This window comes from Rhodotorula paludigena (assembly GCF_050403205.1).
Source record: "Rhodotorula paludigena JCM10292 DNA, Rt_paludigena_JCM10292v1_ctg6, whole genome shotgun sequence".
Classification (NCBI taxonomy): domain Eukaryota; kingdom Fungi; phylum Basidiomycota; class Microbotryomycetes; order Sporidiobolales; family Sporidiobolaceae; genus Rhodotorula; species Rhodotorula paludigena.
Window position 1 is genome coordinate 353,079 of NW_027481452.1, and position 25,222 is coordinate 378,300.

The 25,222-nt window shown below is 63.2% G+C and overlaps 12 protein-coding genes across 12 annotated transcripts; 7 read left to right on the plus strand and 5 right to left on the minus strand.

Annotated features, from left to right (window-relative positions):
* Nucleotides 1–211: 211 nt before the first annotated feature.
* Nucleotides 212–837, plus strand: MRPL19 (mitochondrial 54S ribosomal protein uL11m MRPL19; the record flags this gene model as incomplete). The annotated part of the gene is made up of 3 exons (XM_076646868.1): nt 212–252; nt 355–455; nt 524–837. The coding sequence occupies 3 exons, from the start codon at nt 212–214 to the stop codon at nt 835–837; spliced, it is 456 nt and encodes a 151-aa protein (XP_076507629.1).
* Nucleotides 838–967: 130 nt separating this feature from the next.
* JCM10292_003145 (uncharacterized protein) lies at nt 968–2,131 on the plus strand (the record flags this gene model as incomplete). Its single annotated transcript, XM_076646869.1, has 4 exons — nt 968–1,081; nt 1,138–1,296; nt 1,354–2,017; nt 2,076–2,131. 4 exons carry the CDS (start codon nt 968–970, stop codon nt 2,129–2,131), a joined length of 993 nt encoding a protein of 330 aa, XP_076507630.1.
* A 181-nt stretch (nt 2,132–2,312) lies between these two features.
* PRP31 (U4/U6-U5 snRNP complex subunit PRP31) lies at nt 2,313–4,390 on the plus strand (the record flags this gene model as incomplete). Its single annotated transcript, XM_076646870.1, has 8 exons — nt 2,313–2,648; nt 2,719–2,850; nt 2,912–3,175; nt 3,234–3,374; nt 3,432–3,763; nt 3,835–4,010; nt 4,075–4,179; nt 4,239–4,390. The coding sequence occupies 8 exons, from the start codon at nt 2,313–2,315 to the stop codon at nt 4,388–4,390; spliced, it is 1,638 nt and encodes a 545-aa protein (XP_076507631.1).
* Nucleotides 4,391–4,575: 185 nt separating this feature from the next.
* SPO11 (DNA topoisomerase (ATP-hydrolyzing)) lies at nt 4,576–7,317 on the plus strand (the record flags this gene model as incomplete). The annotated part of the gene is made up of 9 exons (XM_076646871.1): nt 4,576–5,603; nt 5,674–5,837; nt 5,888–5,998; nt 6,055–6,176; nt 6,231–6,365; nt 6,421–6,501; nt 6,561–6,697; nt 6,755–7,006; nt 7,071–7,317. The coding sequence occupies 9 exons, from the start codon at nt 4,576–4,578 to the stop codon at nt 7,315–7,317; spliced, it is 2,277 nt and encodes a 758-aa protein (XP_076507632.1).
* A 182-nt stretch (nt 7,318–7,499) lies between these two features.
* JCM10292_003148 (OSTA/TMEM184 family protein) lies at nt 7,500–9,539 on the minus strand (the record flags this gene model as incomplete). Its single annotated transcript, XM_076646872.1, has 9 exons — nt 7,500–7,653; nt 8,056–8,301; nt 8,405–8,831; nt 8,906–8,916; nt 8,985–9,022; nt 9,087–9,150; nt 9,236–9,309; nt 9,391–9,404; nt 9,464–9,539. The coding sequence occupies 9 exons, from the start codon at nt 9,537–9,539 to the stop codon at nt 7,500–7,502; spliced, it is 1,104 nt and encodes a 367-aa protein (XP_076507633.1).
* Nucleotides 9,540–9,570: 31 nt separating this feature from the next.
* JCM10292_003149 (OSTA/TMEM184 family protein) lies at nt 9,571–10,266 on the minus strand (the record flags this gene model as incomplete). The annotated part of the gene is made up of 2 exons (XM_076646873.1): nt 9,571–10,026; nt 10,084–10,266. 2 exons carry the CDS (start codon nt 10,264–10,266, stop codon nt 9,571–9,573), a joined length of 639 nt encoding a protein of 212 aa, XP_076507634.1.
* A 656-nt stretch (nt 10,267–10,922) lies between these two features.
* Nucleotides 10,923–11,732, minus strand: JCM10292_003150 (class I SAM-dependent methyltransferase; the record flags this gene model as incomplete). Its single annotated transcript, XM_076646874.1, has 1 exon — nt 10,923–11,732. The coding sequence occupies one exon, from the start codon at nt 11,730–11,732 to the stop codon at nt 10,923–10,925; it is 810 nt and encodes a 269-aa protein (XP_076507635.1).
* Nucleotides 11,733–11,963: 231 nt separating this feature from the next.
* Nucleotides 11,964–13,346, plus strand: JCM10292_003151 (uncharacterized protein; the record flags this gene model as incomplete). The annotated part of the gene is made up of 7 exons (XM_076646875.1): nt 11,964–11,995; nt 12,064–12,150; nt 12,223–12,343; nt 12,402–12,750; nt 12,844–12,985; nt 13,045–13,089; nt 13,166–13,346. The coding sequence occupies 7 exons, from the start codon at nt 11,964–11,966 to the stop codon at nt 13,344–13,346; spliced, it is 957 nt and encodes a 318-aa protein (XP_076507636.1).
* A 162-nt stretch (nt 13,347–13,508) lies between these two features.
* Nucleotides 13,509–16,220, minus strand: JCM10292_003152 (uncharacterized protein; the record flags this gene model as incomplete). Its single annotated transcript, XM_076646876.1, has 11 exons — nt 13,509–13,694; nt 13,765–13,830; nt 13,891–13,913; nt 14,019–14,088; nt 14,170–14,214; nt 14,273–14,354; nt 14,422–14,586; nt 14,660–14,753; nt 14,861–14,966; nt 15,032–16,032; nt 16,088–16,220. 11 exons carry the CDS (start codon nt 16,218–16,220, stop codon nt 13,509–13,511), a joined length of 1,971 nt encoding a protein of 656 aa, XP_076507637.1.
* Nucleotides 16,221–16,500: 280 nt separating this feature from the next.
* On the plus strand, nt 16,501–17,834 carry JCM10292_003153 (putative short-chain dehydrogenase/reductase; the record flags this gene model as incomplete). The annotated part of the gene is made up of 6 exons (XM_076646877.1): nt 16,501–16,579; nt 16,656–16,824; nt 16,882–16,967; nt 17,078–17,364; nt 17,450–17,511; nt 17,573–17,834. The coding sequence occupies 6 exons, from the start codon at nt 16,501–16,503 to the stop codon at nt 17,832–17,834; spliced, it is 945 nt and encodes a 314-aa protein (XP_076507638.1).
* A 708-nt stretch (nt 17,835–18,542) lies between these two features.
* On the plus strand, nt 18,543–20,424 carry TAL1 (sedoheptulose-7-phosphate:D-glyceraldehyde-3-phosphate transaldolase TAL1; the record flags this gene model as incomplete). Its single annotated transcript, XM_076646878.1, has 9 exons — nt 18,543–18,609; nt 18,845–18,968; nt 19,031–19,070; nt 19,151–19,252; nt 19,342–19,574; nt 19,717–19,793; nt 19,870–19,916; nt 20,047–20,260; nt 20,360–20,424. The coding sequence occupies 9 exons, from the start codon at nt 18,543–18,545 to the stop codon at nt 20,422–20,424; spliced, it is 969 nt and encodes a 322-aa protein (XP_076507639.1).
* Nucleotides 20,425–20,895: 471 nt separating this feature from the next.
* JCM10292_003155 (C2H2-type zinc finger protein) lies at nt 20,896–24,912 on the minus strand (the record flags this gene model as incomplete). The annotated part of the gene is made up of 15 exons (XM_076646879.1): nt 20,896–20,960; nt 21,031–21,204; nt 21,260–21,327; nt 21,426–21,611; nt 21,669–21,806; nt 21,859–21,921; nt 21,976–22,231; nt 22,297–22,494; nt 22,552–22,633; nt 22,691–22,777; nt 22,842–23,003; nt 23,063–23,167; nt 23,225–24,434; nt 24,509–24,581; nt 24,657–24,912. 15 exons carry the CDS (start codon nt 24,910–24,912, stop codon nt 20,896–20,898), a joined length of 3,123 nt encoding a protein of 1,040 aa, XP_076507640.1.
* Nucleotides 24,913–25,222: the final 310 nt, after the last annotated feature.

Genomic DNA, 25,222 nt, shown 5'->3' on the forward strand with positions numbered 1-25,222 from the left:
AGTGCGTTCAGCTCCGTTTCTCAGGACGCTGAGCAGAGAGAGCGGAAGCATGGGAGCGGAACGCGAGCACGGCAGCTGCAGCGAACGTCGTGCACAAGCAAGCTCAGCTACCAACGAGTAGTTTCGAGCCGTGCGACGCGATGGCGTAAGGTGGTCGGAAGGGGAGGAGCGCGAAGAAGCTTGACATCGACCTTCTCCCCGACTCGCAACAATGTCGAAGCAGGCAGCACAAGCAGCGGCACAGATTGTCCGGTAAGGCTGCCCTGCCCTTCTCCGAAGCAGCGCACGAGCTGACGCACCTCCGTTCGCTTCATCTCCTCCTCGCCTCTCTCGACTCGGCTCACACCGTGTCAGGCTCGTGGTTCCGGCGGGGAAGGCGACGGCGAGCCCTCCTGTGGGTCCTGCGCTCGGTGCGCGAGGTGTCAAGAGCATCGACTTTGTCAAGGAGTTCAACGGTGCGCCTTGCTCCTCCTCATCCTCTCGAGGTGGCTTCGGCTGATCTGTCTGCGTCTTCTGCGAGCAGCCCGAACAGCCGATCTCGTCCCCGGCACTCCTACGCCCGTCCTGATCACTATCCAAGCCGACCGCACCTTCACCTTTGTCACCAAGACGCCGCCGACGATGCACCTCATCAAGCAGGCGGCAGGAATCGAGACGGCGTCGGGCGAGGCGGGGCGGCCAAACGCCGCAGCGGCAGGGACGCTCAGCATGAAGCACGTGTACGAGATTGCCAAGATCAAGCAGCGCGACGAGCACCTGCGGCACATTTCGCTCGAGTCGATCGCACGGAGCGTCGTCGGCAGCTGCAAGTCGGCGGGCGTTGCGGTCGTTCCTTGAGGTCCTCTGTCGGATACACTGTCGTTCCCCTGTATTCCTAGCCGTCGAATTTCGCATCTCTCGCTTCGTGACCCCGTCGAGAGTCGGTTCTCTTCTCGCTCTTGCTTCTGCTGCGCTTTCACCAGTCGTCATGTCGGACGCGCCGAAACCGCCTGCAGAGCCCACCGAGAGTGTCGTGGCCAGTGCGGCCCTTCCTCCCGCCTCGTCGACGGATTCTGCGCCGCCTCCGAGCCCCCACTCGCCGGTGCGCAGACCCGGCTACTCGGCACGCGCTCGTCGCTGACCCAGAGACGCGTGCAGGCACCTGTGCCGCCGAGAAACTACACTCAGACGCCCGTGTACATACCCGCGCCGCCCGCCTACGCTCCCAACTCGTCCGTCCCGCGCTTCCTGCGAGCCGTCGCCGCGCTCGTCTTTGTCGGCGGAACCATCGGCGCAGCTGTAGCGTGGGTGTACAAGGTACGTTTGCTCGCCTTTGAGCTATCCTGCTTGTGCTCACCGCTCGCCGGCTCGCAGAATGTCATCTACCCGCGCCTCGTTATCTCGCTCCGCGCGCGCTCTCGGCTCTTCGCCGTGCACGAGGCAGCCTACGCCAAGCTCTTCGATGCTCTTCGCGCTTTCACAATCTCGACGGGGATTGCACGGTTAGGCGGGACAGAGGCAATCGAGCACCGCAGGCGCTTGAAGGAGGAGCAGGCGGAGCGGGCGGCTGCACGATCAGCCCAAGAGGTAGATTCGGTTGAGCAGGTCGAGGGGAAGGAGGAGGAGAAGCCGCTGCTTCAGGAGCAGGAGGCGAGTGCGGGAGAGGGCGACGCCGGCGAAGGAACCGCAGGAGCAGACCGGCAGCTGCCCCCGCCACCTCAGCTCCTCGCGCCCCTGCATGCCTCGCTCGGCGCTCTTCGCACGGAACTGCAGTCTGCTTCGCCGACCTCGCCCGCGTCGACCTCTGCGCACGTCTCGACGAACCCGTCCAACCTCGTCCAGCCGCAGGGCACGCTCATGCGCTCGCTCGTCACGCTCAACGAGTACCTCGAGTCCGAGACGTATGCCGCGTCGACGTTCCACACGTACAGGCCGTACGGCGCGTACGGGAGCGCGGGGAGCTCGACGGCGACGGGCGAGCGCAAGGCGCTTCAAGAGTCGGCGCACAATTTCAAGGCCGAGATTCGCTCCATCAAGGGTGCGTGTCGGCTGTGTCCGCTCCGCCAGGCATCGGCACTGACGGGTTGTCTCCACAGGTGCCCTGCTGAACCGCCGCAACTTTGTGTCGCGCCCCGAGGGGGCAACGGCCTGATCAGAACCCACTCTGCATGTTCCCTCTCCGCTCGTAGTGCTTCGTGCCCGTGTTGTGCTGCATTCATACATTATCTAGAATACAGCGAGTCCTTCTCGGCAGGTCTTGCGATTGTTTGATGAGAATGACTTCCCCCGCTCATCGCTTGACCTCGTCCGCAACACTCTGCACCTCTGTCACGATGGCGAGCCTTGCGGACGAGCTGATGAACGACCTCGACGACCTCGACGGCGGCTCTGACCTGGACGACGAGCTCGACGCCGCGGTGGCCGGGCCGAGCGGGAGCGGCGGTGCAGGCGCGGACGACGAGGCGATGGAGGGCGACGCGACGGCGGACGAGGCAGCGCAGGCGCTCGAAGGCGTGCAGGACGGCGACATGCACGTGCCCGAGGGCGGCGTGCGCCCCGCCGAAGAGGTCGACCCGGACACGGTCAACGCCATGGACCTCGCCGCCGTGAGCGAGGTGGGCAAGGTGGCGCGCTTGCAGGGCAGCCGGACCATGCGCGACGTCCTACAGGTCCGAACCGCTCTCCCGCTGCTACCTTCGACCCACTTGCGCTGACTTTCGTCGTGTTGCCGTCGAGCAGAAGATCGAGTACTACCGTGAACACCCCGACGACAACCTCGCCAGCGACCAGGACAGCAGCGAGTACCTCCTCATTGTCCAGGCCAACAACCTGAGCGTCGAGATCGACAACGAGATGCTCGTCGTGCACAAGGTGCGCGCCTTCCCCGCCCCATTTCGCCAGTCTCCGCCGCTCACTAACCCTCACTCTGCAGTTCATCCGCGACCACTACCTTCCCCGTTTCCCCGAACTCGACACCCTCGTCTCTGCGCCCCTTCCTTACTGTCGCGTCATCCTCGCGCTCGGCAACGGCCCCGAACTGCAGGGCGACATTGCTGGCATCCTCCCTTCCGGTTCCGTCATGGCCGTCAAGGTCACGGCCGCGACGACCAAAGGTCAGCAGTTGAGCGACACGGAGTGGAAGGTTGTCCAGGGGGCGTGCGACATGATGTTCAAGCTCGACCAGTCCAAGCGGACAGTGCGTCTCTCATCTCCCGCCTTGTTCTGCGCCGCCTGACCGCTGCTTTCTGTGCTAGATTCTCGAATACGTTGAATCGCGCATCACCCTCCTCGCACCCAACATCTCGGCCATCGTCGGCACGCAGACGGCGACCAAGATTCTCGGTATCGCCGGCGGTCTTCACGGCCTGAGTCGCATTCCCCATTCCAACATCTACGTACGCATTCCGCCGCTCTTTTCGACCGTTGCAGAGGCTGACGCGGCTTTTCTGCAGCTCCTCGGCGCCGTCAAGCGGGCCAACACGGGCTTCTCGACCGCATCCCACTCGGTAGACCGCCTCCACACCGGCTTCATCTACCAGTGCCCGCTCGTGCAGCAGACGCGCGCCGAAGACCGCATGAAGGCGCAGCGCAAGGTCGGCGCCAAGGTGGCGCTTGCCGCGCGCGTCGACATCGCCAAGAGCTCGCCCGCGGGCGCTTTCGGCGATGAGATGCGCGGGAAACTCGAGAGCGAGATGGAGCGCCTCGCGAGGCCGCCACCGAAAAAGGTCACTAAAGCACTGCCCATTCCGGACGAGAAGAAGAAGAACCGTCGCGGTGGAAAGCGGTGCGTCGTCTCGCCTATTCGGCTCGCGTGGCCGACCCTCCCTAACTCAACGTTCTTGTTACGGCTTACAGTGCGCGCAAGGCGAAGGAGGCGTACGCGCAGACCGAGCTGCGGAAACAGCAGAATCGCCTCAGGTTTGGCGAGGCCGAGGAGGAGGTCGGGGCGTACGACGACGTCCAGGGCATGGGTATGGTCGGCTCGTCGAGCGGGCGAGTACGCGCCAACATGGGCGAGGCGCGCAGCAAGGGTACGTCGCTGCCCGCTTTGAACTCTTTCATGAGCGCAACTGACCTGTGCATGGCTCGGCGCAGCGAAAATCTCCAAGTCGTTGAAGGGTCGTCTCGCGTCGATCAAGCCGACTTCGGGAACAGCGACATCCGGTCTCGCCACATCTCTGGCGTTTACGCCCGTGCAAGGTCCGTCGCCTCTCTCTTGCCGTGGTCGAAGACATTCGGCTGACTCGCTTGGCTTGCAGGACTCGAGCTCGTCGACCCGTCAAAGATGCGCAGCAAGGTCGACGAGGCGAATGCAAAGTGGTTTGCCGAGGGCGCATTCACGCACGTGCAAAAGGGCGGCGGGATCGGCAAGCCCAGCGCGAGCGGGAGCGGGACGGGAACGTCGAAGTGAGGGGACTCGAATCGCACAAAGGTAGGGTCGCAATGGCACCGCCGTATTGTGATTTTCGCCTGAGCCTGTCTCTCGCTAGCAGTGCTTTTTTCTGGGTTTCTTTGCGAAAGTCGGGACGGCGCGGCCCTCCCTTCTCTGCTCGCTCGCCTCATCTCGCTTCTCCTCGGTTCTCGCTTGCATCTGCCATGTCTGAGTTGCTTGACTGGGACGATCAGCTGTCCCCCGCGCGAGCGCACGACGCTGTGCGCCTGCGCGCTGCCGTTCCGCCTGCAGCAGCTCGCTCCGGTTTCCACGGCGAGCGCACCTCTTCGGTCGCGAGTACGGCGTTCAGCATGCTCACAGAAGGCGACCAAGTGCCTCGGGACGGGTACGGCGGCTTCGCAAGCGATGGTGACGCGCAGGAGGACGAGGGCGACGAGTTCGTCGAGGACACAGCCGGCCGGACGGGCGACCTCGGTGCAGCGAGCGACGAGCTGCCCGAGCTGTCGTTTTCGTCACCTTGCGAGCAGAGCACGCCCGTGCCCGAACCCGTCACGCCGCATCTGGGCGACTTCGATCTCCTCGACTCGCCACTCTTCATTCTCTCGCGTTCGACAATGCCCGTCGAGGCGACGGTCTCAAACCACTCGCTCGACTGGATAGAGCTGCAGGAAGGTGACGAGACGTTCTGGCACGCCGGCAAGCCTCGCTCGGCGCACTCCCCTATCGTCTCTCGCTCGACAACCAACCTTGACTCGCCCGAGCGCTCGCCCTCCCACGCCAACAGGCATCCAGGGATACGCTCGCCGTCTCCTTTCGACGATGACGCGATCACCGAGCGGCCGGCCGCTGAGGCGCGTCCTGCAGCCGCCGGCTGCGCCGGTCGCCCGAAGAGCCCGACGCAGGCGGAGATGGACGCCTTCTTCGGCTATGTCGACCCGCTCGCCGACGTCAGGAAGGAGCCTGTGGCAGTTCGCAGGACGGAGCACGAGGCTTCAGCCGAGAGGGGGGCGGACTTGGAGCGAGTCGACCAGCGGGTGGGGATTGAGCAGGAGGCGGAGGAGGAGGAATCGCCCACCGCGAGCCTGTCCGCTTCCGGCGACGGGCGACACCAGGCGTTGAAGAAGGGCGGCGTCAAAGACGATAAAGACGATGGAGCGCGGTACTACCAGTTGGCGCCGATTCCGACCGTCTCGTCGGCAACCGGATTGCCGCTCAGCCAGTCGGAGAAACGGTGCGTACACACCCTTGATCAGGTGAGGACTCTGTATCTGGTGTGCTGAACCCATACGGGGCGAGCGCAGACACGCCATTATCGAAGCTCTCGAGCGATTGGCTCTTTCCGTTCTGTCGCAGGTCGTCGACGCCCTTGTGCCGGATCACCAGCCACCCGCTTCGCAGCAGACGAGAGAAGAGGCTCCTACGTCCGCGTGGCAGCAAGTCAAGATCGTGCTGGCCAAGCGCGGCGGTACAGACGGGTTTGGCCTTCTCGTCGACACCTTCTCAACCTCGCTCAAGTTGACACGGCTCTCGTCGCATCCGGTAGCGCCGCGCGCAAGACGCAGCGTCTCGTGTTCCCTCGTCGCTATGGTCACGGCGGGAACCTGCGGCTGGGTGGGCGCGAGCTCGGCGAGTTCGTCCGGACTCGGCACTCGGCTCGCGCTGACCTTCGGTGCCTGGGCCAGCTGCGCTGCTCAAGGTCATCGAGCTAGTCTTCGAAGGGCTCAAAACGGGTGTAGTCTCGACCAAGCGCGACTTGTACTACCGCGACGCTGGTCTCTTCGGCAAGCAGTCCGTGGTCGACTCGGTGCGTCCTCGTTGCTGCCGCGGCCCGAGCTCTCGTGACGACCTCGTTCTTCAGCTCGTCGACGACCTCGCTGCCACGCTGCAAGTCAAGCGCAGCGATCTCAACGTAGCCGCAACTGCCAAAGGTCTGTTCGCGGGCGCCTTGAAGCTCGTCTTGAACGATGGGTCCGAGGTGACTGGCGGCGACACGGTGCGTTGCCTCTTACCTTTGCATACGCGCCATTACTAATACTTTTGTCGAACAGGGCGTTCTCGTGCCGACGAGCGCAAGCATCGAGCGAATCGAGACGCAAGACGTCAAGTGGATCCTGGTCGTCGAGAAGGATGTGCGGCGCTTGGCTCGCTTCTATACACCGCTATCGACGCTCACCATCTACTCCTGCAGTCTGTCTTCCAGTCGCTCGTCACGCCTGAAATCCTGCAAGACAGCGACTTGGGCGAAGGCATCCTCTTCACCGGCAAAGGTTATCCAGATCTCGCCACGCGAGAGCTCCTCAATCGGCTCGCCCGAGAGCTTCCCGAGTGAGCTTTTCTCAAGTTCGCTCGTCCGAATAGTCGAGCTGACACAGGCTTGTGCAGCGTCCCGATTTTCGCCCTCGTCGACGCCGACCCGCACGGTCTTGACATCCTTTCCGTTTATCGCTTCGGCTCATCCCTCCAGTCGCATGATGCTGACAACCTCGTCGTACCGCGGATCCAGTGGCTCGGGCTCAAGGGTTCCGAATGGGACGCGCTTGGCATTGACCGCGACGAGCTGCTTCTGCTTACCGCTAAGGACCGCACCAAGGCGCTGGCGATGCTCAGGAGGCCAACCCTTCCGGACGAGTGGCGGTGCGTCGGACTTTGACTCCGACGCCTGTCGAACCGAGCGCTAACCCCTTCTGGCGACTCGTAGCCGCGAGCTCGAGTACATGCTTCACCTGGGCAGGAAAGCCGAGATTCAGGTTCTGTCCTCCTCCTCGTCGCGCACGAGCACAGTGTTGAACGATCAAGCGCCGAACTCGACCTCGACGCAGGCGCAAGACTCGTTGGAGGCAGGAGCGAAGAAGGCGCCGTCCCGCCTACTCGAGTATGTCAAGCGCGCTCTCTGGCTCGTACTGGACGACGAGGAGCCCGGCGAAGGCGACTCGATGATCGATTGACGGAACAGAGGTCGTGCAGCAACGCTGAAAGAGTTGCATTGCTATGACGTGCGTGACAAGGTGCAAAGTGCGAGGTTTGCGAGCGTGCGGAAGGAATGCAACAACGTGGTGATTAGGGCTCATATGGGGACAGCGGGTAGTAAAGCAATAATTGCGCAAACAGGGAAAGACCAGTCGGCGCCTCAGCTGAACGGAGCTGCTGCACCAGGCGGAAGCCCTTGCGACTTCCTCGACGCCGGCGCGGCCATCGTCCAAGCGGGGTCTTGTCGTGACGGGGCTGATAGTTCGCCGAGAAGCCGCACGGTCGTCTCGCTGTGCACGTAGCGGTGCGCTGGTCTGCGCAGAGGAGGTTCACCGCGAGCCGGACGGTCGAGTCGAGGAGCTGTGTCCGAATGGGACGTTACAGTCGGCAGAGTCGGAGGGAAGTGCGCAAAAGGCGGTGGCGAGGGAGTGAAGTCGTTGTCCTGGGGCGGAACATACGAGGTCGGCCGGACAGAAGTCTGCGGGAGGTGATTTCCCGAATCGTGCGATGCTGCCACCGACGAGTCGTTCGAATGTTCTTGGCGACCAAAAGATTGAGCAGGAACGCGTATGAGAGTGGAGCCGGGCGGCGGTGGCGCAAGAGGAGCCTCAGCGAGACGTGGCGGACGGCGCGGATGTTGCGAGTTGATTTGACTGGAGAAGCCACTAGGTGAGTGCACCGTCGTGCAAGCGAGCACGTAGGGCGACGGGACGTACTGCATCGACTGGCAAGCTCGCGGCAGCTGCTCGAAAGTCCCACCGATAGGCCGAAGCGGATCTATCCGTTCGCCCCGCCCCTCCCTCTGCCTCGTCTGGTGCTGGCCCGGCCTCTCCATATCCTTGGCTACCGAGCCGATCTCCGCGTCGCGCCATTCGCGGCCGCTGTCGTCCTCGCCGTTTCGGCTGTCGGGTTTTCCTGCCGACGGCCGCGCTGCACCCATGACCTTCTCAAGGTCGTCCGCCCTGGTCACCTCGAGCAGCGTGATGCTGTCAATCCTTCCCGCCACGAGCAACAAAGCGCGTCTCCTTCCGCAGCTCGGAGACGAGGTCGCCAAGATTGAGGCACGTTTTGAGCGCCGGCCAGCGCCTGGTGCGGTGCAGGAGCGGGAGACCGTCCGCCTTAGTCGGGGCGAAGCCGAGCGATGCGTCGAAGTCCTTCGCAAGCTTCGGACTGGCCAGTGAAGGGTGCGGCCTGACGCGCGGGGCGGACGGGAGGTCGGGAAGGGCGGACCATTCCGATGCAGCGGCGGGCGCGAGGTCGGGACCGCTCGTCAGTCCAGGCAGGTCGGGCGTCAGAGGTATGCCATCGGCGTCGAAGGCGACAGGCGGAGCGAGAGCGCGGTAGGTGAGGTAGGTGAAGGCCCGGACGTGCAGGAAGGAGAAGAGGACCATTTCGGCGCAGGAGAGAAGAGCGGCGAGGCCGACGACGATCTCCTCGGCCGTCCAGTATTCGCTATCCTTGATCCAGCCGAGCGTGATCAGGAAGTGAAGGCCTGCGACAGCGTCTAAGCGTTAGCTGGGGGAACAAGCCGAGCCAGAATGCGTCGCCGAGCGGTCATCGCCTCACTAGCTTCTTGCCTGTCCAGTCGTGTAACGTCAGCCTTATCCGGAGGTCGGGAAGGCTCGTGGGCGGGCGCTCGGCTCACCAGAATGTGAGGAAGACAACAAGCTTGATGCACAGGAACTGCGAGGAGCGTTCGGGAACGTTAGTTGGGCTTCCTGTTGAGGGATGTTCGGAGTTAGCGCACCTTGAGCACCGGCTTGTAGGGTTTGAGAGGTCCGCGAAGCGGCCAGTACAGCTGGAGAACGCAACTGCGCGTGTGGGTACGGTTCAGCCGACAATCTCGCCGAGAACGAGGGGGAGGGGCGAGAGGGGCGAGAGAGAATGTGGACGCACTACATCGCGACAGTGACGGAGATGGTGATGGCGGCTGCAGACCACACGTGTACGAATTTGGGCGACCACGAGGCCTGCGTGCAACGAACCGACCGGCGGGCTGGTCAGCCCAGATCTGGCTGATGGGCCCAGTAGCCCCTCTATCGGCTACTTACAAGACAGTAATAGCCTGATAACCATCAGAGATCCGTCATTCGCGCACAGTATATGAAGCAGCGGGAGACACACCCGTCGCTTCGCCGAGAACCGAAGCAAAGGTCGACACGGGCCGTACGATGACATACTGCCCAATGCAGACGCGCATTCACCACAGGAAGGCCTAGTAAACGCATGCGTCAGCATTCGGGAACCCAGACCAAAATCGCAGCATCTCGCCAGATTGCGGCAATCTGACGATTCAGCATGTAGGCTTGGAAGCGCCCGAATGTACTGACCTCTCCCTCACCGGGGCCACCACCGGCTGGCCGCCACCTGAGCCACCCGAGCGGCCACCTCCACTTCTTGAGGTGCAAGTCGCGAAAGACCGACCGAAGCTTGGCGTTTCGCTCCGCCTTGGTCGCGTACGGACGCGGGCACGGGTCTGCAGGCGTTGGAGGCGGGTTCGAAAGGTACGAGAGTAGAAGGAAGAAGAAGGCTGCGATGACGAAGGCCTCGTAGCAGTCGCGCAGGAGCTGGAAGTAGAGCGCCTGCTTGTAGAAGTAGTACGAGAGGAAGGAACAGAGGGCGTAGATGACGGGCATGAGGAGGAGGCGGACAATGTGGCGTTGCTCGGTCGGATGGTAGAAGAATGCCTGGAGAGCGAAAGGTCGATTCAGGAGTACGGCGCAAGAGCTGAAATGCGGGCGCACGAGGTGTTTCGAGATAAGCCAGAGAGACGTGATCGTCGCAACGATGGCCATAATACCACAGCAGAGCCACCCGACGTCGTGCGCCTTGAAGTTGACGTCGCCGTTGGAGAAGAAGGGAACCGGGTCGTGCGGGAGGACGGCGCTGATGGGACACCCCGTCGACGAGGTCTCGTTGTGACTCATGATGGGTATCAGAGGTAACTCGCAGAGTCTCAGGATGTCCTTCAGTGTCGTCGAAGTCCTATGTGCGCGTGAGAGGTCGTCAAGGGGTATATGCTAGAGGGATCTACCTGTCGAGTGGCATGAAGGGGTCAGTCGGGTGAATATGGCCCGCTCGGGCGAAGCCGACACCTACGCAGGGTCACCCTCGACCGATCTGGGCAGGCTCAGGTCGCCTGGAGCCTTGTCTGTCGCTCCCTCACGCGGCGGACTGATGAGGAGGAGCGAGCGGGACGACGACCGAGAATCCTCTTGGCAGGCGAAGCCAGCAGAGCAGAAGCTCCTGAGGTCTGTGTCGAGGTCCGTGGACCCTGCCTCGCCCCCTCAGGCGGCGACGAGCGCACCGTCAAAGCAAGAGGATTGAGCGGAAGCACCGCCTCCCCCACTTGCGCTCGCAAAATTCGAAGCAAAACGTGCTTGCAGATATCTCGTGTGGCGAGTAGTGGGTCGAAATGCTGGGGAAGAAAGAGGGACCTTCGCAGACGGCCGATTTTCGCTTTCATGTCCGCTGGAGCAGGCAGCCCGGAGGCTCAGGACGGTCACAGTGGCTGTGCGGCTCCTCTGCGTATGCGTAAGCCATCCAGTCTATCTCTAGAGTCTACCACAATATTTGAGATGGTCTAGGGCCGAGCCAGCAACTCGCCTTGAAGATATCCAAACCACGCGTCCTTGTCCTTCGCCCACGTTTCCCATGCGAGCGCGATATCCTCGACCTCCTCCTCCGTTGTATACTCGAGCTCGAGCGCCTTGTCCCTGAAGCCGCTGCTTCTGAGCCTCGAGGCGCATGAAGCACTCCACTCGGCGACATCGGGCGCTTCGGCACCAGCTGCGACTTCGACCTTTTCCTCGTCGAACCCGGCCTCGAGCGCCCACGCGCGGAGGTGCCTCGCGGCATCCGGCTCACCGCCTCCGGCACGCGCAACGAGCGTCCACAGCTCGTCGAAGCGCTGGATGAGCGGCGTATGCGGGAAGTGGACAAACGCGCCGCGGTCGGCCTCGCGCGCAAAGACGAGGCGGCGCGCGACGCGGCGCATCTCGCGCAGAACGCTGACGGGCTCGGGCACGTGCTGCAAGACTTGGTTGCAGTAGACGACGTCGAAGCTGTTGTCGTCGAAGGGGAGGGCGAGTGCATCCGCTTCGGCAAAGGTGACTTTGTCGGCGACACCTTGCGCCTCTGCTGCTTGACGGGCTTGTGAGAGCACGCTCGATGCGCTCGGGTGCTCTACGCCGACGACCTTCGAGACGTATGCCGCGAAGCCGCACGAGATGGTGCCCGGGCCGCAGCCGATGTCGAGGAGCGAGTCTGTCGGCTGAAGAAGCGGGAGCAGCCGTGCGGCGCAGGTCTCCGCCGTACGGGCCTGATGAGCGCGAAGCACGGTCGCAGAGTGGCCCGACGGGTAGAACGGCGCGTGGCCAGATTTAGCCGTCATGAGGAGGACGAAGGAGGGCGGAGTACGAGCGGCTCGTCGAGGTAAGGGTTGCTCCTCGGCACGTCACTGTGCTGACTGTGCTCTCTACAGGGGACTGTGCCCTGCGCAGACGTGGTGGAGGCCGGGAGCACAAGTCGCCGAACTTCCGTCGCCAGCTTGGTCGATCTCGTCCAACGACTCGTGCAGCTCCGTGACGCTCCGGAGTCGAAGCTATTGAGCTTTTCACTCCCCATGCCCCTTGCTACAGCGCCTCGTGTCTTCGTGTGCGCTCGCCTTGTCCTCATCAGTCGTTTGCCCCCACATCGGCTCACTCCGCTCCTTCCGTGTCCAGCTCTGGCGGGTCCCGAGGCATCGGCCTCGCTATCGCGCTCAAGCTCGCCAGAGAAGCCGGCGCACAAGTCACCATCGCCGCGAAGACGTGCGTCTGCACTTTCGCTCTCTTGGTTGCCGGACGGCCGGGCATGCTCGAGGCTGAAGCAGCTGTCTGCAGCGTGACACCGCACCCGAAGCTCCCTGGTACAATCTATACGGCCGCAGAAGCGATCGAGGAGGCCGGCGGGACCGCGCTCCCGCTCGTCGTCGACATCCGCCAGGCTGACCAGATCGAACAGGCGCGCCGTTCACTCACGGGCGCATGCTCAGTCGCTGTGCTGATTTGACGAGCCACAGGCTATCGAAGAGACTGCCAGCAAGTTTGGCGGCATCGACATTGTCGTCAATAATGCCTCGGCCATCTCCCTCACCGACTCGCAGAACACGAGTGTCAAGACGTACGACCTCATGAACGCCATCAACGGCCGGGGCACCTATCTCGTCTCCAAGTTTGCCGTCCCGCACCTCCTCGCGTCGGCGGAGGCCGGCCGCAACCCGCACGTCCTGACCCTCGCACCGCCATTGCGCGGTAACCTCACGCCGGAGATGCTCGGGTCGTGCACCGGCTATGCCATGGCCAAGTTTGGCATGAGCCTTGCGACGGTCGGGCTGGCGGGAGAGCTCAGCGGAAAGGTTGGAGTAAACGGTGCGGCTCGGCTCGACTTGCTTTGGAGTCTGAGAAGGTCACCGCCCGCTCGAGCTGACCTCCAGCTCCTTCATCTTGTCGGGAGTTTTGCAGCACTGTGGCCACTCACCTACATCTCGACCGAAGCGATCCGCCTTCTAATTGGCAAGGAAGGGCGCGAGCAGCACTCCCGCCATCCGTCCATCGTTGCCGACGCAGCTTTCGCCATGCTCGAGGAGGACGGCCGGAGCTTCAGGTGCGTCGTTCTTCTGCTCAAGTGACCCGGCCTAAACCTGAAACGCTGCTGCCACACAGCGGAAACTTCGAGATTGACGAGCTTGTCCTGCGTCACAAGTGCGGGTGCGGCCTGCCTCACTCTTCTCACCGTGACATTATCCCTTTCCCGCTCCTCTAACCGAAATTGTCGAACAAACAGCGCTACCTCGGCCGCGCTCGCGCAATACTCTCCCATGCCCTCGACGCCCTTCGCCGACCTGCACGAGGACCTCTTCATCCCGCCGTGGGTGCGGGACGAGGTTGCGCGCCTCCGCGCCGAAGACGGCAGCGCCGGAGAGCTTGGATGGGTGGGGAGGGAAGACGTGGATACGCGAGGTTGAGGCGAGACGGCTCGCGAGCTTCGATGTGTGGCGCTCACATGCGGTGACCTCGCTTCTCGAGCCGTAGAGACAGAAATGACCCGAATCTTGCCGAATGTATCACTGTGACCCTTTTACGCCGCCGCCCCCAATCAAAGCCTGGAACGCGGCTCCCCACCCGCCTCACTTGTTCTTCCTGCTCTCGGCCACAGCCTTCTTCCCCTTGCCCGCGACCTCGCTCTTCTCGACCTCGGCCTCCTTACCAAGCCGCGCCTTGTCCTTGTCGAGCGCGAGCCGCTTGGCCTCGTCGTCCGTGAGCTTCTGCCCGTACTCGTTCTCGCGCGAGTAATCGACGCGGTAGATGTACATCTGCGTGCACGTCAGGCGGGGACGCATGAGCGTTGTGGTCACTTGCAAGTGCTGAGATCAAAGGACGGACCTGGTAGAGGAGGATGAGGAAGACGACGTCGTCGCGGAAGCACGCGAGGCGGTGGAGGAGCGGCATCTGCGGTCGCAAAAGGCATGAGTCTGCTGCCCTTTCCCGTGGACTCCGTCTTTCGCTCACCTTGATGATGAAGGAGAAGAAGTCTGTGCGTTGAGGACAAGGACAAGTCAGCACGGGCTGAGGCAAGGGGAAGACGCTCTTCGCGCAGTCTGACGAACGACCGATCCGACTCGGTGGATATCACTCACCGTCAATCACCGTGCTCAACACCTTGTAGCCCATCGCCTTGATCGGGATATGCGCGACGCTCTTGAGTTTCTGCAGGGAGCGTCACGAGCGCAGAGTCAGCGAGTGGCATTCGACGGCCTGCACTGCTTGCGGGCGCGAGGTGAGACGCACGTAGTTGATGATGAGCTGCGGAACGAGCTGCACGAAGCCAAACATCTGGCGGGAGAAGGGGGTCAGGGTGCGAGACGGCGAGCGAAGGGAGAGTCCGACGCACCTGGACAAAGCTTGTGAGGGTCTGGATGACGAACGAGTACCACGAGCGGTGGCTCTGGTACAGCATCGAGTAGATGGTCCAGCTGAGCACCACACGAGAAGGCCAGTCAGGGACCGACCGCGGATAAAACAGTGGCTGCGGAAACGCACCCGATCAAGAACGGCGTCGTGCCCCACGCGACCCACTTGAACGCAAGGCGGTCGTATTCCTGCGTCTTGAGCTCGTCCTCGGTCAGGACGTGCTTGTCCTTGATGTCGATGCGGTAAGGGAGGAGCGGTCGCGAAGGATGCGGGACGACGCGGATGTCGACGGCCCTGCAGACGTTCAAAGCGTCAGTTCCTGCTCACTGTCCATAGAAAGAAGGACCGGCAAGCGAAGCATGCGTACTTGGTGATCTTCCAAGCTTCAATGGCGAGACCCAGGCCGGATGACAGGATGATCATGTAGTTCGTCTCTTCCGACTGGTCGATGAGGTAGAGCACTGAAGTGAGCAGGTGACAGGGGCGCAAGGGACAAGATGATAACGTAATCAGCAAGGGGTGTGACCCCGCCGGATTGATGACAGAAAAGGCGGGAAGGCAGACTTACAGACGACAGTCTGCGTGAAAACGTTGACAAGAATCGTCCTGACCGAGACACCGACGAGCTCCTTCTTGTTGCGCCAGTGCTTGACGTCCGACGTGAAAGCGAGGAACTGCAAGGAGCACGGGGCGGCGTCAAAACGCGAGACGCGACGGGCACAGCACGCAAGCAACACACCTCGAAGAGCATGTGGAGGACCGAGACGACGACGGTTGTAATGAGGAGGAGCGGGTTCGTCTCGATGAGGATGCGCTTGATCTCGTCGAGCTCGCCCCCGCCGCCCCCGGTCGCCGTGCTCTGCTTGGTGAACGCGTCGTCCATGGTACTCAGCAGCTGGAACTTGAAGTGGCTCGTCGGCTTGAGCTCGACGCGGAGCGGCAGGCGCGTCGTCGACGCGTTGAGCGGGTTGAGCTGGTGCGACAGCTCCCAGAACGTGTTGGGGAACACGATCGGGAAGTAGGCCTGCTTGCCGTCGTACGTGCGCGCGCCGTCGCGCGCGACCTGCACGTGCTGCTTGACGGGCGGAGGGAGGCCCGCATAGTTGACCGCGCCCGAATCGCACACGAGCTCGAGCGTCACGTTCGGGTGGTAGAACGAGACGATCGGGCGAGCGTTCTTCTCAGCCTCGGTCTCTTCGTCCTCTTCCTCGTCGTCGTCGTCCGACTTGCCCGTGAGGAGGTTCTTGGTCGCGCGCACGCGGCGCTGGCGGTTGTAGCGGTTGAGCTGGCGGCGGACATGCAGCACCTCGCCCGCGCCCGGGTATGTCTCGTCGCCCGGAACAGGAGACTGACCCGCGCGGGTGACGAACGCGTCGAGGTAGAAGCTGCCGTTGTGCTGGACGGCTTCGGGCACGTCCCACTCGGTCTCCCACACGTGCGACCACTTGGTGTTGCTCCACTCGACGCCGGTCCAGGTCACGCCCGGGTACGACTCGTCGTTGAGGTCGACTGCGAGCGGGTCCTGCTCGGGCGAGAGCTTGAGCGAGATGTCGAGGAACGCCTTGGGCGGCCAGACGGGGACGAGCGGCTGCGGCGGGGCTTGCTTTGCCGCTGTTCCCGGCTCTGTGCTGGCCTGTACGGGAGCAGCCGGGCCAGCGGGCGCCACACCGTCGGGCGTCTGGGCAGTTGCGGGGGTGCCGGCAGGAGGAGGGGGAGTCGGAGAGGAGAAGGGCTTCTTGCCTGCGCGTGCAGCTTCGTGAGATTGATTGACGGGTAACTTTTAGGGTGCACGCACCGCTGACAAAGTACTGGACTGCCTGGATGCCGATCCAGACGAGGGCGGCCTGCTTGACAGCTCCAGCGAAGCCAGGAGCAGCGGGGGCCTCGGCAGCTGGGTTTGCAGCAGCGGCGGGACCTTGGGCCGACATGGTGGGCCCTGATCAGCTACTGAACCGTAGCTTCGCACAAAGTGCGCGCGTGTGAGCGGATGCAGGCGAGGCCGAGATGAGCGAGTCGCTCCAAGGTGCGATCCGTCCTCGCGTGCGCCGCTCTCTCCTTCCTGCGCCCAGTCTCTGCTGCGAGCACCCGAGATAGCCGTGTACAGACCCCGCTGCCCGCACCTGAACCCCGCCCCGCTTGCTCCCACCTCGCTTGCTCTCCTCCCCACTCGGCTGGATCTCTTGTCCCTCCTCGATCGTCACTCCCACAATGCCCTCGTCCACCGACGCAGCAAAGCACAACGCCCGCCTCGACCTCTCGGGCAAGACCGCCGCAGTCGCAGGCGGGAGTACGTCCTTCGACCACCCTCTTCCCGCACTGCTTCCGCGCAGATCATCCCGCTGACGCTTTCTTTGTCTACGCAGCCCAGGGCATCGGCGCCGCCGTCGGACTTCGTTTCGCACAGGCAGGCGCTAGTGTCTTCATCATCGGCAGGAACGAGCAGCTCGGGCAGGACGTGGTCAAGCGCTGCCGTGCCGAAGCGGGCAAGAACGCAGACGGCAGGACCTTCGAGTTCATCAAGGCCGACCTTTCGTGCGTTTTGCCGATTCGGAATCCGCTAGAACTGAGCTGACTATCAGTACTATACAGCTCGGTGAACGAGGTCAAGCGCGTAGCCGAGGAGATCAAGGCAAAGGCCGGCTCAAACGGCATCGACTACCTCGTCACGACGCAGGGTGCGTGTTCGGCTTTCTTCCTGTCTCGTGATAGCACTGTGCGCTGCGCGGATTTGTCCGAGTACTCGGCCTGGAAAGTCGAGCTCACCCGGATGCACCCTCTCCTCCAGGTGGCCCTCCCGCCGGCAAGTACGAGCTGACGGCCTCGACGCCCGCGCACGACGCGCACTTTGCCGTGCAGACGCTCTCGCGCTTCGGCCTCGCGTACCTCCTCGCCCAGTCGGGCACGCTCAAGGACACCTGGCTCTCGGTGTGCGCGCCCGGGGGCGCCCAGGGCCCGCCGGCGGACGCGGACGACATCGAGCTCGAGAAGCCTGAGCATCGCAACAGGTGGATGCTCGGCCGCATCATGGGGCAGGGGAAGCAGGACGGCGCGCTGGGCGATGCGATGGCCGTGGTGCGTTCAAGCAGAGCCTTTCGCTCCTGCAGGCAGTTTTTACTGACTCGCATTGGCGTGCGTTCTTTTTCTTGGCGGTGCACAGCAATTCACAAAGCACTTCCCGAAGCTGCGCTCGGCGCACCTCTTCCCTGGCTACGTCTTCACGTCCGTCCTCCTCTCCCTCCTGACCTTCTCACTCCACTGACTCGCTCTCGACGACCCGCAGCAACGCCCCTGCCAACATCCTCCCCTCGTTCATCCTCCCGCTCGTCAACCTCGGCGGCCCGCTCCTCGCGCGCATGCCGTTCGGCAACCTCGCGCACCAGTACGCCGAGGTGCCCGTGTACGTCGCTGCGAACCCGCTCGCGCGTGGCCAGGGCCTCGAATTCAGCAACGAGCGGATGAAGCCCCTCGGGAGCCCAAAGTGGGCCGAGGGAGAGGTTGGCGCCAAAGTGTGGGAGAGGCTGAGGAGGATGATTGAGGAGTGATGGGGTGCTCTGACGGGGTGGACGTCGAGGATGAGCCCCCGCTTGAACGCAGACTTTCACAGGCCATGTACATATGATCAATGTCACGCCGACAATTGCCTTGACATCGAGCTGAATGATTGCACTGTTCTCGCACGGTCGAGTTGCTTCGGAAAATCGGAAGTACCCGATCAGGCAAAGGCGACCGGCTTGGCGGTCTGCCGAGGGAATGCTCAGAGTGAGACGACACACAGCCGTATCACACTCGGACAGGGGGTCTAGCGTCGAGTGGCGTTGGGCGGGGTCCCTCGGCACGCCTGGACGAAGCAGGATGAGCGGGACGAGCGAGAACGTCACTCGAGCGATACGGCTCTGGCCCGTCAAGCACGGTCTTAGTGTAGCACGAGTGAAGAACGTGAGCACGTCCAGGCAGAGAAAACGTTGCGGACGAGAGCGAGCCGAGGGCACAGAGGCTGTCGAGCGGATGCGCTCACGGCCGGCCCTCGCCTCGGCCTCGCTCGTTCCCTCCCCTCACGCCTCGCGCACATTCACAAGTGCGTAGCAGCAGACGCAGTACACGAGTACCCAGACTGAGCTAACCCGTACACCTCGCAGAACACACGTGAGCTCGCGCGCGCACAATCGATGACCCCGCGGTCCCTCGCTGAGGACGGGCAATCGTCAGAAAGTCGCATCCATGCTGACCCTCGTGCGCAACTCGTGCAGACCATGTCCAACGCCCTCGAGCAGCTCAAGAAGTACACCACCGTCGTCTCGGACTCGGGCGACTTCGAGTGTCCGTCCACGCCCTCCCCTCGCCGTCGTCGTCGTTGAGGGGACCGCTGACCCCGATGCTCTCTCCTCGCGCTTTGCCCACTCTTTGCGTCTCACTCGTGCTTTCGACACACTCACAACGTAAATCGACATCCGCTGCTGCTCACGGGACGCTTCTACGACTGGCTTCCGACATACCCCAACTCGTCACCGGGCCCACCACGTTCCTTTCGGTTCCTTTGCATCTTGATCTGCAGCGATCGCCGCCTACAAGCCCCAGGACGCGACCACCAACCCGTCGCTCATCCTCGCCGCCGTCAAGCAGCCCGCCTACGCTCGCCTCATCGACACTGCCGTCCAGTACGGCAAGCAGAAGGGCGGGTGCGTGCTCGCGAGGCTCTTTCTTCGGCTTCGAGTCGTGCTGAATGTTTTCTTGTCCACAGCGACATCGACGCCCAGGTTGACGCGACCACCGACCGCCTCGTGCGTCCCTTCCGCGCCGCTCGGGCGCGACCTCGGTAGTCGAGCCTGTTCCGCTGACGCTCTTACTGTGCGACGTTCAGCTCGTCGAGTTCGGCAAGGAGATCCTCAACGTCGTTCCCGGCCGTGTTTCGACCGAGGTTGACGCCGCCCTCTCGTACGACAAGGAGGCGACCAAGGCCAAGGTGCGTCGGCGCCGCCGCGCCTTCCCTCTGCCGGGTTCTCTAATGCGCTCGATAGCTTAAACAATGACTGACGAACACGCCGCTCGCAGGCCAAACACCTCATCGCGCTCTACAAGGAGCTCGGCATCCCCAAGGAGCGCATCCTGATCAAGATCGCGTCCACGTGGGAGGGCATCCAGGCCGCGCGCGAGCTCGAGAAGGAGGACGACATCCACTGCAACCTCACGCTCCTCTTCGGCTTCCAGCAGGCCGTCGCGTGCGCCGAGGCGGGCGTCACGCTCATCTCGCCCTTCGTCGGCCGCATCCTCGACTGGTACAAGAAGTGAGTCTCTCGTCGCTTCGCTGTGCAGCTCGAGCAGATGACTCGGTTGAGCTTGTACTGGAAGAATGGCGCGCACCGGGGACGACCGGAAGAAGCGCCACCGAACCTTGTATTGACCTTCTCTTCTTGCCTTCTCCTACAGGAACCAGCCGGAGGGCAACTACGACGGCGCCAGCGACCCCGGTGTCCAGTCGGTCACCAAGATCTACCAGTACTACAGTGCGTCCGTTCGACTTGGCGTCGATGTCGACCGGGACCTCCTGCTCACCTCTCTTGCCCTCTTTCCGCCCGACAGAGACCCACGGCTACAAGACCATCGTCATGGGCGCTTCGTTCCGCAACGTAAGTGACCCGGCCGTACCTTCTGCGGCAGTGGAGCCGTCAGCGGCCTTCCAGCCGTCTCTGGCGCTCCCGGGCGCTTCCAGACGGTCCCAGACGCCCAGGGCTGACTCCCGCTTCCTCCCCGACGCAGACCTCGGAGATCCTCGAGCTTGCGGGCTGTGACTTCCTCACAATTGCGCCCAAGTTGCTGCAGGAGCTCAAGGACATGGACGTCGAGGTCAAGCCGCGCCTCTCGGTCGACAACCTCGGCCCGGCGCAGGAGAAGGTCACTTTCGTTGACGACGAATCGGCGTTCCAGTCCAGTCTCAAGGAGGAACGGATGGCGTTTGACAAGCTCCACGAGGGTGATTCTCCTCGATTCGGCTCTGAAACGTCGTTTTTCGACTTTCCATGAGCCTTTACTTGCTTCTGCGGCCGCTGACGAGTTTGGCGTGACACAACAGGCATCAAGAAGTTCGCCGAGGACGCCGACGAGCTCAAGGCGCTCCTCAAGGCCAAGCTCCAGTAAACGACCGCCTCGTCCCCCGTTCCCGCCTCCCCTCGGTTCCGGTTCTTCCCCTGGCGGATCGTCTAGGCTCTTCTCGCCTTTCTCTTACAGTACAGAGTGGTCCTGCGTGGCACACAAAATTGAAACCCAAGACGTCAGTGGCTTTCGTTTTGCCAGCGTGATCTGCGAGAGCCGACGACCATCTCGACCGTGAGCTCTCCTGTCTCTCGACGTCCGAGGCGAATTTGGCGAGAGCACTGCATTGTAATTAGGCGAGGAGCTGAAGAATACGGCGAGAAGAGGGTGAGGAAACAGTACACGGAAACCAGAACAACCGCAAACGATCGGGGGGCATGCAAGGGATAGTCACGAGACAGGGACAGGGTCTTGTGCGGGAGCGCAGTGGAGTTTCTAGGCTGTGTTGGGGTCGATCGGGGCCGCGAGGAGCGCACGAGACATGTATACGGAGAGACGGGTATAGACAAGAGGGGATCAGGTTGCGGGAGTGCCGGGCTGCTGCTTGATGAGCTTGTGCAGGATGCGAGCAGCGTCTTGCACTGTGATCAGGCACCGGAAAGGGTCAGTCTTGCTGAACCACGGAAGCAAGTCGGGAACGCCGCCACTCACCGACTTCCCAGCGCGTGTCGCGAATGTACTCCTGCACCGTCATGCACAAGTCAAGGCAGTTGTGCTTGTTCGACACGGCGAGAAGGCCGTCGGGCGTGCCGGTGCACATGCCGTCGAGGTAGCGCATCGCCGCCTCCTGGTGGTTTGCCGAGGGCGGGGCGGGGTGACCCGAAGCTGTGAGCGGTGACTTCGTTAGTACTGCGTCAACAAGAAACACACCGATACGTACTTGAGCGACCAAAGGCGTAGACCGCGAGGAAGGCGAGGTAGACCGTCCAGCGGTGGTGCAAGCAGCCACTGCGATGAGCATGGCGTCAGCAAGTGCTACTTCCATAAGCATTTCCGCGCAGGCGCAAGATTCGATCGCGGAAAACACAGAAGCGAGCGTAACTCACGCCAAGTCGGCCGTCGACTGCCGCCAGTGCTGCAGGCAGCTGCGGAGGAAGTGCACCGCGTGCCAGGTCGACGCGCGGCCCTCGCGCGAGCCGGACCACATGCGGATGCGCTGCTCGGTTGCGTGGAAGACGGCGGGGGAGACGATCAGGCCCGCGGCGGTCTCGGCACCGGCGTAGATCTGCAGCCTGAGGGGACGAAGCGGATCAGTGGCGAGGTGACAATCAGTAACGGAGAGGACGCACTCGTGAATGTCGATGCTGAATGTGATCTGCGCCGTCGCGTACAGACTGATGCTTGCGCGGAGAAGCTGAGTTGTCGCTGGCGGTGCGTGCACGAGCGCCTCATCGAGTCGTTGCTTCCACAGGTTGTACGCCGACGAGCTGTACGCGAGATGTCAGAGCGAGCTGAAACATATGGCAGAAGCGGACGCACATCATGTCACGCCAGTTCTGCGATCTCCGCTCGGGCGACGAGAAACCAAGAACGTGGTCGCGCCTGCAGAGGAGGGGATCAGGCACCACTCCTCAACCTGATCGACGAGTGACGCACCACTGAAGATCCTGCGCGACGCTAAGCAATCCATGCAGCACAGCGATGCGCGAGAACGGGTTGAGCGACGTCGCCTCGTTGACAGCGGTCAAGCTCGCCTTGAGCGCCGAGATGAACTGGATCGGCTGGCGCTGCTGGTCGTGCAGCTGCTTCCACTCGTGCGCCGTCGACGCCTCCCACTGATCCTCGTCGCACGGGAGAGGCAGCTGAATCTGGAACGCGGAGAGGGTGTGCGCGTGGCGGAAGAACGCAGCGTCTATCTCGATCGAGCAAGGTCAGTCGCTCGCTCAGCGAGTATGTCGCAGCAAGAACGAAACGCACGCTCGACGTCCAGCGCGAACACGATCTGCGCCAACCGCTTCGACACCTCCTCCTCGATCCAGGCGTGCCACAGGAAGTCGACGTCGTCCTCCTTGTCAAGCGGAATCTCGATCGCACGCTGCGAGAACAGGCCGCTTCGTCGCCCGAGCTGGATGAAGGACGACTGGAAGATGTGCGCCATCTCGTGGTCCATACGAGCTGCAGGACAAAATGCTCAGCGCTGAACACTCGGTCCTCAAAGACGACTCAACGCACTGCTGCAGAGCTTGCCGAAGACGACGATGAGCAACATCGTCTGCATAAGCCAAACCTCGGACCGTGGACGGAAGTCAGGCGACTGTGTGAACAAGGAGGTCAGCCGGCGCGGGATGAACTAGCGGAGGAAGAAACGCACGCAAAGAACTTTGCCGCGGAACCACGAATGCAGCTGGACCGCAAGCTGATACGACTCTGCCGGTGCGAAGTACGAGCCGACGAGCATCTGCATCGAAGTACCACCAGCACGGTCAGTTCTGCTCGCGGACGACAAGTGCTGGGAAACGCACCATCGACAGTAGCAGCGGTGTAGGCGCGGCTGCCGGGCGGAACGAGGCGCGGTGTACAGCAGGCGCCTGCGTCTCGTGCACCTTGACCCAGAAGAGGGCGAGATAGTAGGCCATCTGCTGCACGCCAAGACGAGGGTCGTCGCGGAGGTGCGACCAGTCCGACTGCGAGACGGCAAAGTCAGCCAAGTGCTCATGTAGAAGAGCAGCAGACTAAAGCGTACGCCAAGGTAGTCGAGCACGCGTGTCCGCGTTGCATCGTCAACGAAGGTCGTCGCATCGTTTGGATCGGGTACCACGTCGTGCGAGTTGTGGTATCCGTTCGGGATCTGCAGAGTCATCTCATCAGGATTCTGATCCGAGTGATAGCGAAGGGTTCAACGCACCGACTCGGTGAGGTCCATCGACGACTCCTCCTCGACCGGCTCAAGCTTGACAGGGCTCCCCGGCGCGCCGCCATGCAGTCCGAGCAAGTCGAGCGCCTGCTGCTGCTGCTGTTGCTGCTGCTGCTCGGTCGCCTCGAGCTGCTGCGACACCTTGTCGAGCTGGCTGCTGATGTTGCCGTGCCCGCCGAGCGCGTTCGCCACCGCCGCAAGGCGCGCGGGCGTCTGCGTCCCCGGGATGCCCGACCCGCCCTGCCCGAACGCGGCGAGGAAGTCGTGACTCCCTGCGCCGGGCGACGCGGGGCGACTCGCGGCAAAGTGCACGTCGAAGCTCTGGTCGGGCGCGAACAGCCACGAGTAGTCCGAGTTGGACGCAAAAGGCGCGCCGTAGTTAGTCGAGAGGAAGTTGAAGGGCTCCTCGAAGTCGTGATGCGAGGGCATGGGGTGGAGCGGCGGGTTGGCGTTGAATGCGAAAGGCGAGTGGTGCGTGACGGGATGAGGCTGGGGAGGAGTCGGGTGGTGCTGCGGTGGCGGATGCTGGTGATGCTGATGCTGCGCCTGCGCCAACGCATGGCCCGCCGCGAGGGCCTGGTCGACGAGTGACAGACCGCCCGGCGACGGCTGATGTGCCGCCGCGGCGGGCTGAGGCGTCGGGGCGGACATCGTGCTGCCGTCGGGCGTGTGGCCCGCAAAGTCCGTCGGGATGACGAGCGAGCTCGCAAACACGCCTCCTGGTGGCGAGGGACCAGATGGAAGTGAGCTAGGCGCAGTTTGCGGGTTCGAAAAGGCGTTGTCGGCGGGTGAGCCCGAGTGCGCGGAGAGGGCGTGAGGGGACAGGGTCGAGTAGGTAGCGGACGACGGGGTGTGGACGTTCAAATCGTGGTTTGGGATGTGCGGAAAGGCTGGCATGGGCGGGATGTGTACGGTCGAGCCGGGCAAGGCGTTGAAGATGCTCTGCTGGAGCGCCGTGTTCTGGTCGGCGGCATAGACTGCAGCCGACGAGGGCGGTCCTGCGGGCATGGCGGGGATGTCGTACTTCTTCATGCTCGTCGTCGCCGACGCCGCGCCTGCCCCTCCTGGCCCGGAGACAGACCCTGCCCGCTTGCGGTCCACCTTCCGCGCCGTGTCGGCGGGCTCCTCCCCGCGCTCCTTGCGCTCGTGGCGCTCGGTATGACGCACGAGCAAGTCCATGCGCACGAAAGTCTTTGGGCATCTGCGGTACAGAAGCAACAGGCGAGGGTCAGCGCACGATGGCGGACGTCCGAGGCGGACGAGGACGAGGCGCACCGCGAACACTCGTAGACCTGGGTCGGGTTGTGGTTGAGCTTGTGGCGGCTGAGATGGTCTGGCCGGGAGAAGGCTGCACTCGGCCCAGGGCACACACCGTCAGTGGGCGTCGCGCCAGAGTCGCTTAGCGAGAGCGGCGAGGACGGACCTTTGCCGCAGCCTTCAAAGTCGCACGGGTACCGCTTGCCGTCCTCGGCCGTCCTGCGCCGCTTCTTCTTCTCGGGCGGGCCGCTCGATCCCCCCGCCGAGCCGCTCGCGGTGGCGGTGCCCGCGTTGGGACCGCCCGCACTGCCTGTCGCGGCTGGGCGGTGCGCCTGCGCCTGCTGCGGGGCGTGGTGGTGGTGCTGCTGCTGCTGCTGGGCCTGCGCCTGCTGCAGCAGCGCCAGCGACTGGAACGTCGTCATGGCCGCTGTGTGCGCTGCTTGGAAGCGCCTTGTGCGGACACGGCGGACGCGCGAAGGCGGCAGTGAGCGCCGCTCTCGGTGTTGGCGCGCGCGCGCCGCACACGGGGCCTCGACCGCGCCTTCCCCAGGCCCAGGGACGGCCCGCTCCGACCTCCGCTCGTGCCCCGCTTGCTTCTCCGTCCCGGCCTCACACGCGCCGAAACACCTCTCACCCCGCCCCCCTCCTCCCGCACACACACAGTATGTAAACAACCACGGCTCGCAATGACAGCAACAGGGGAGGAACAAGTAACAGACAGCAGATCGCAGA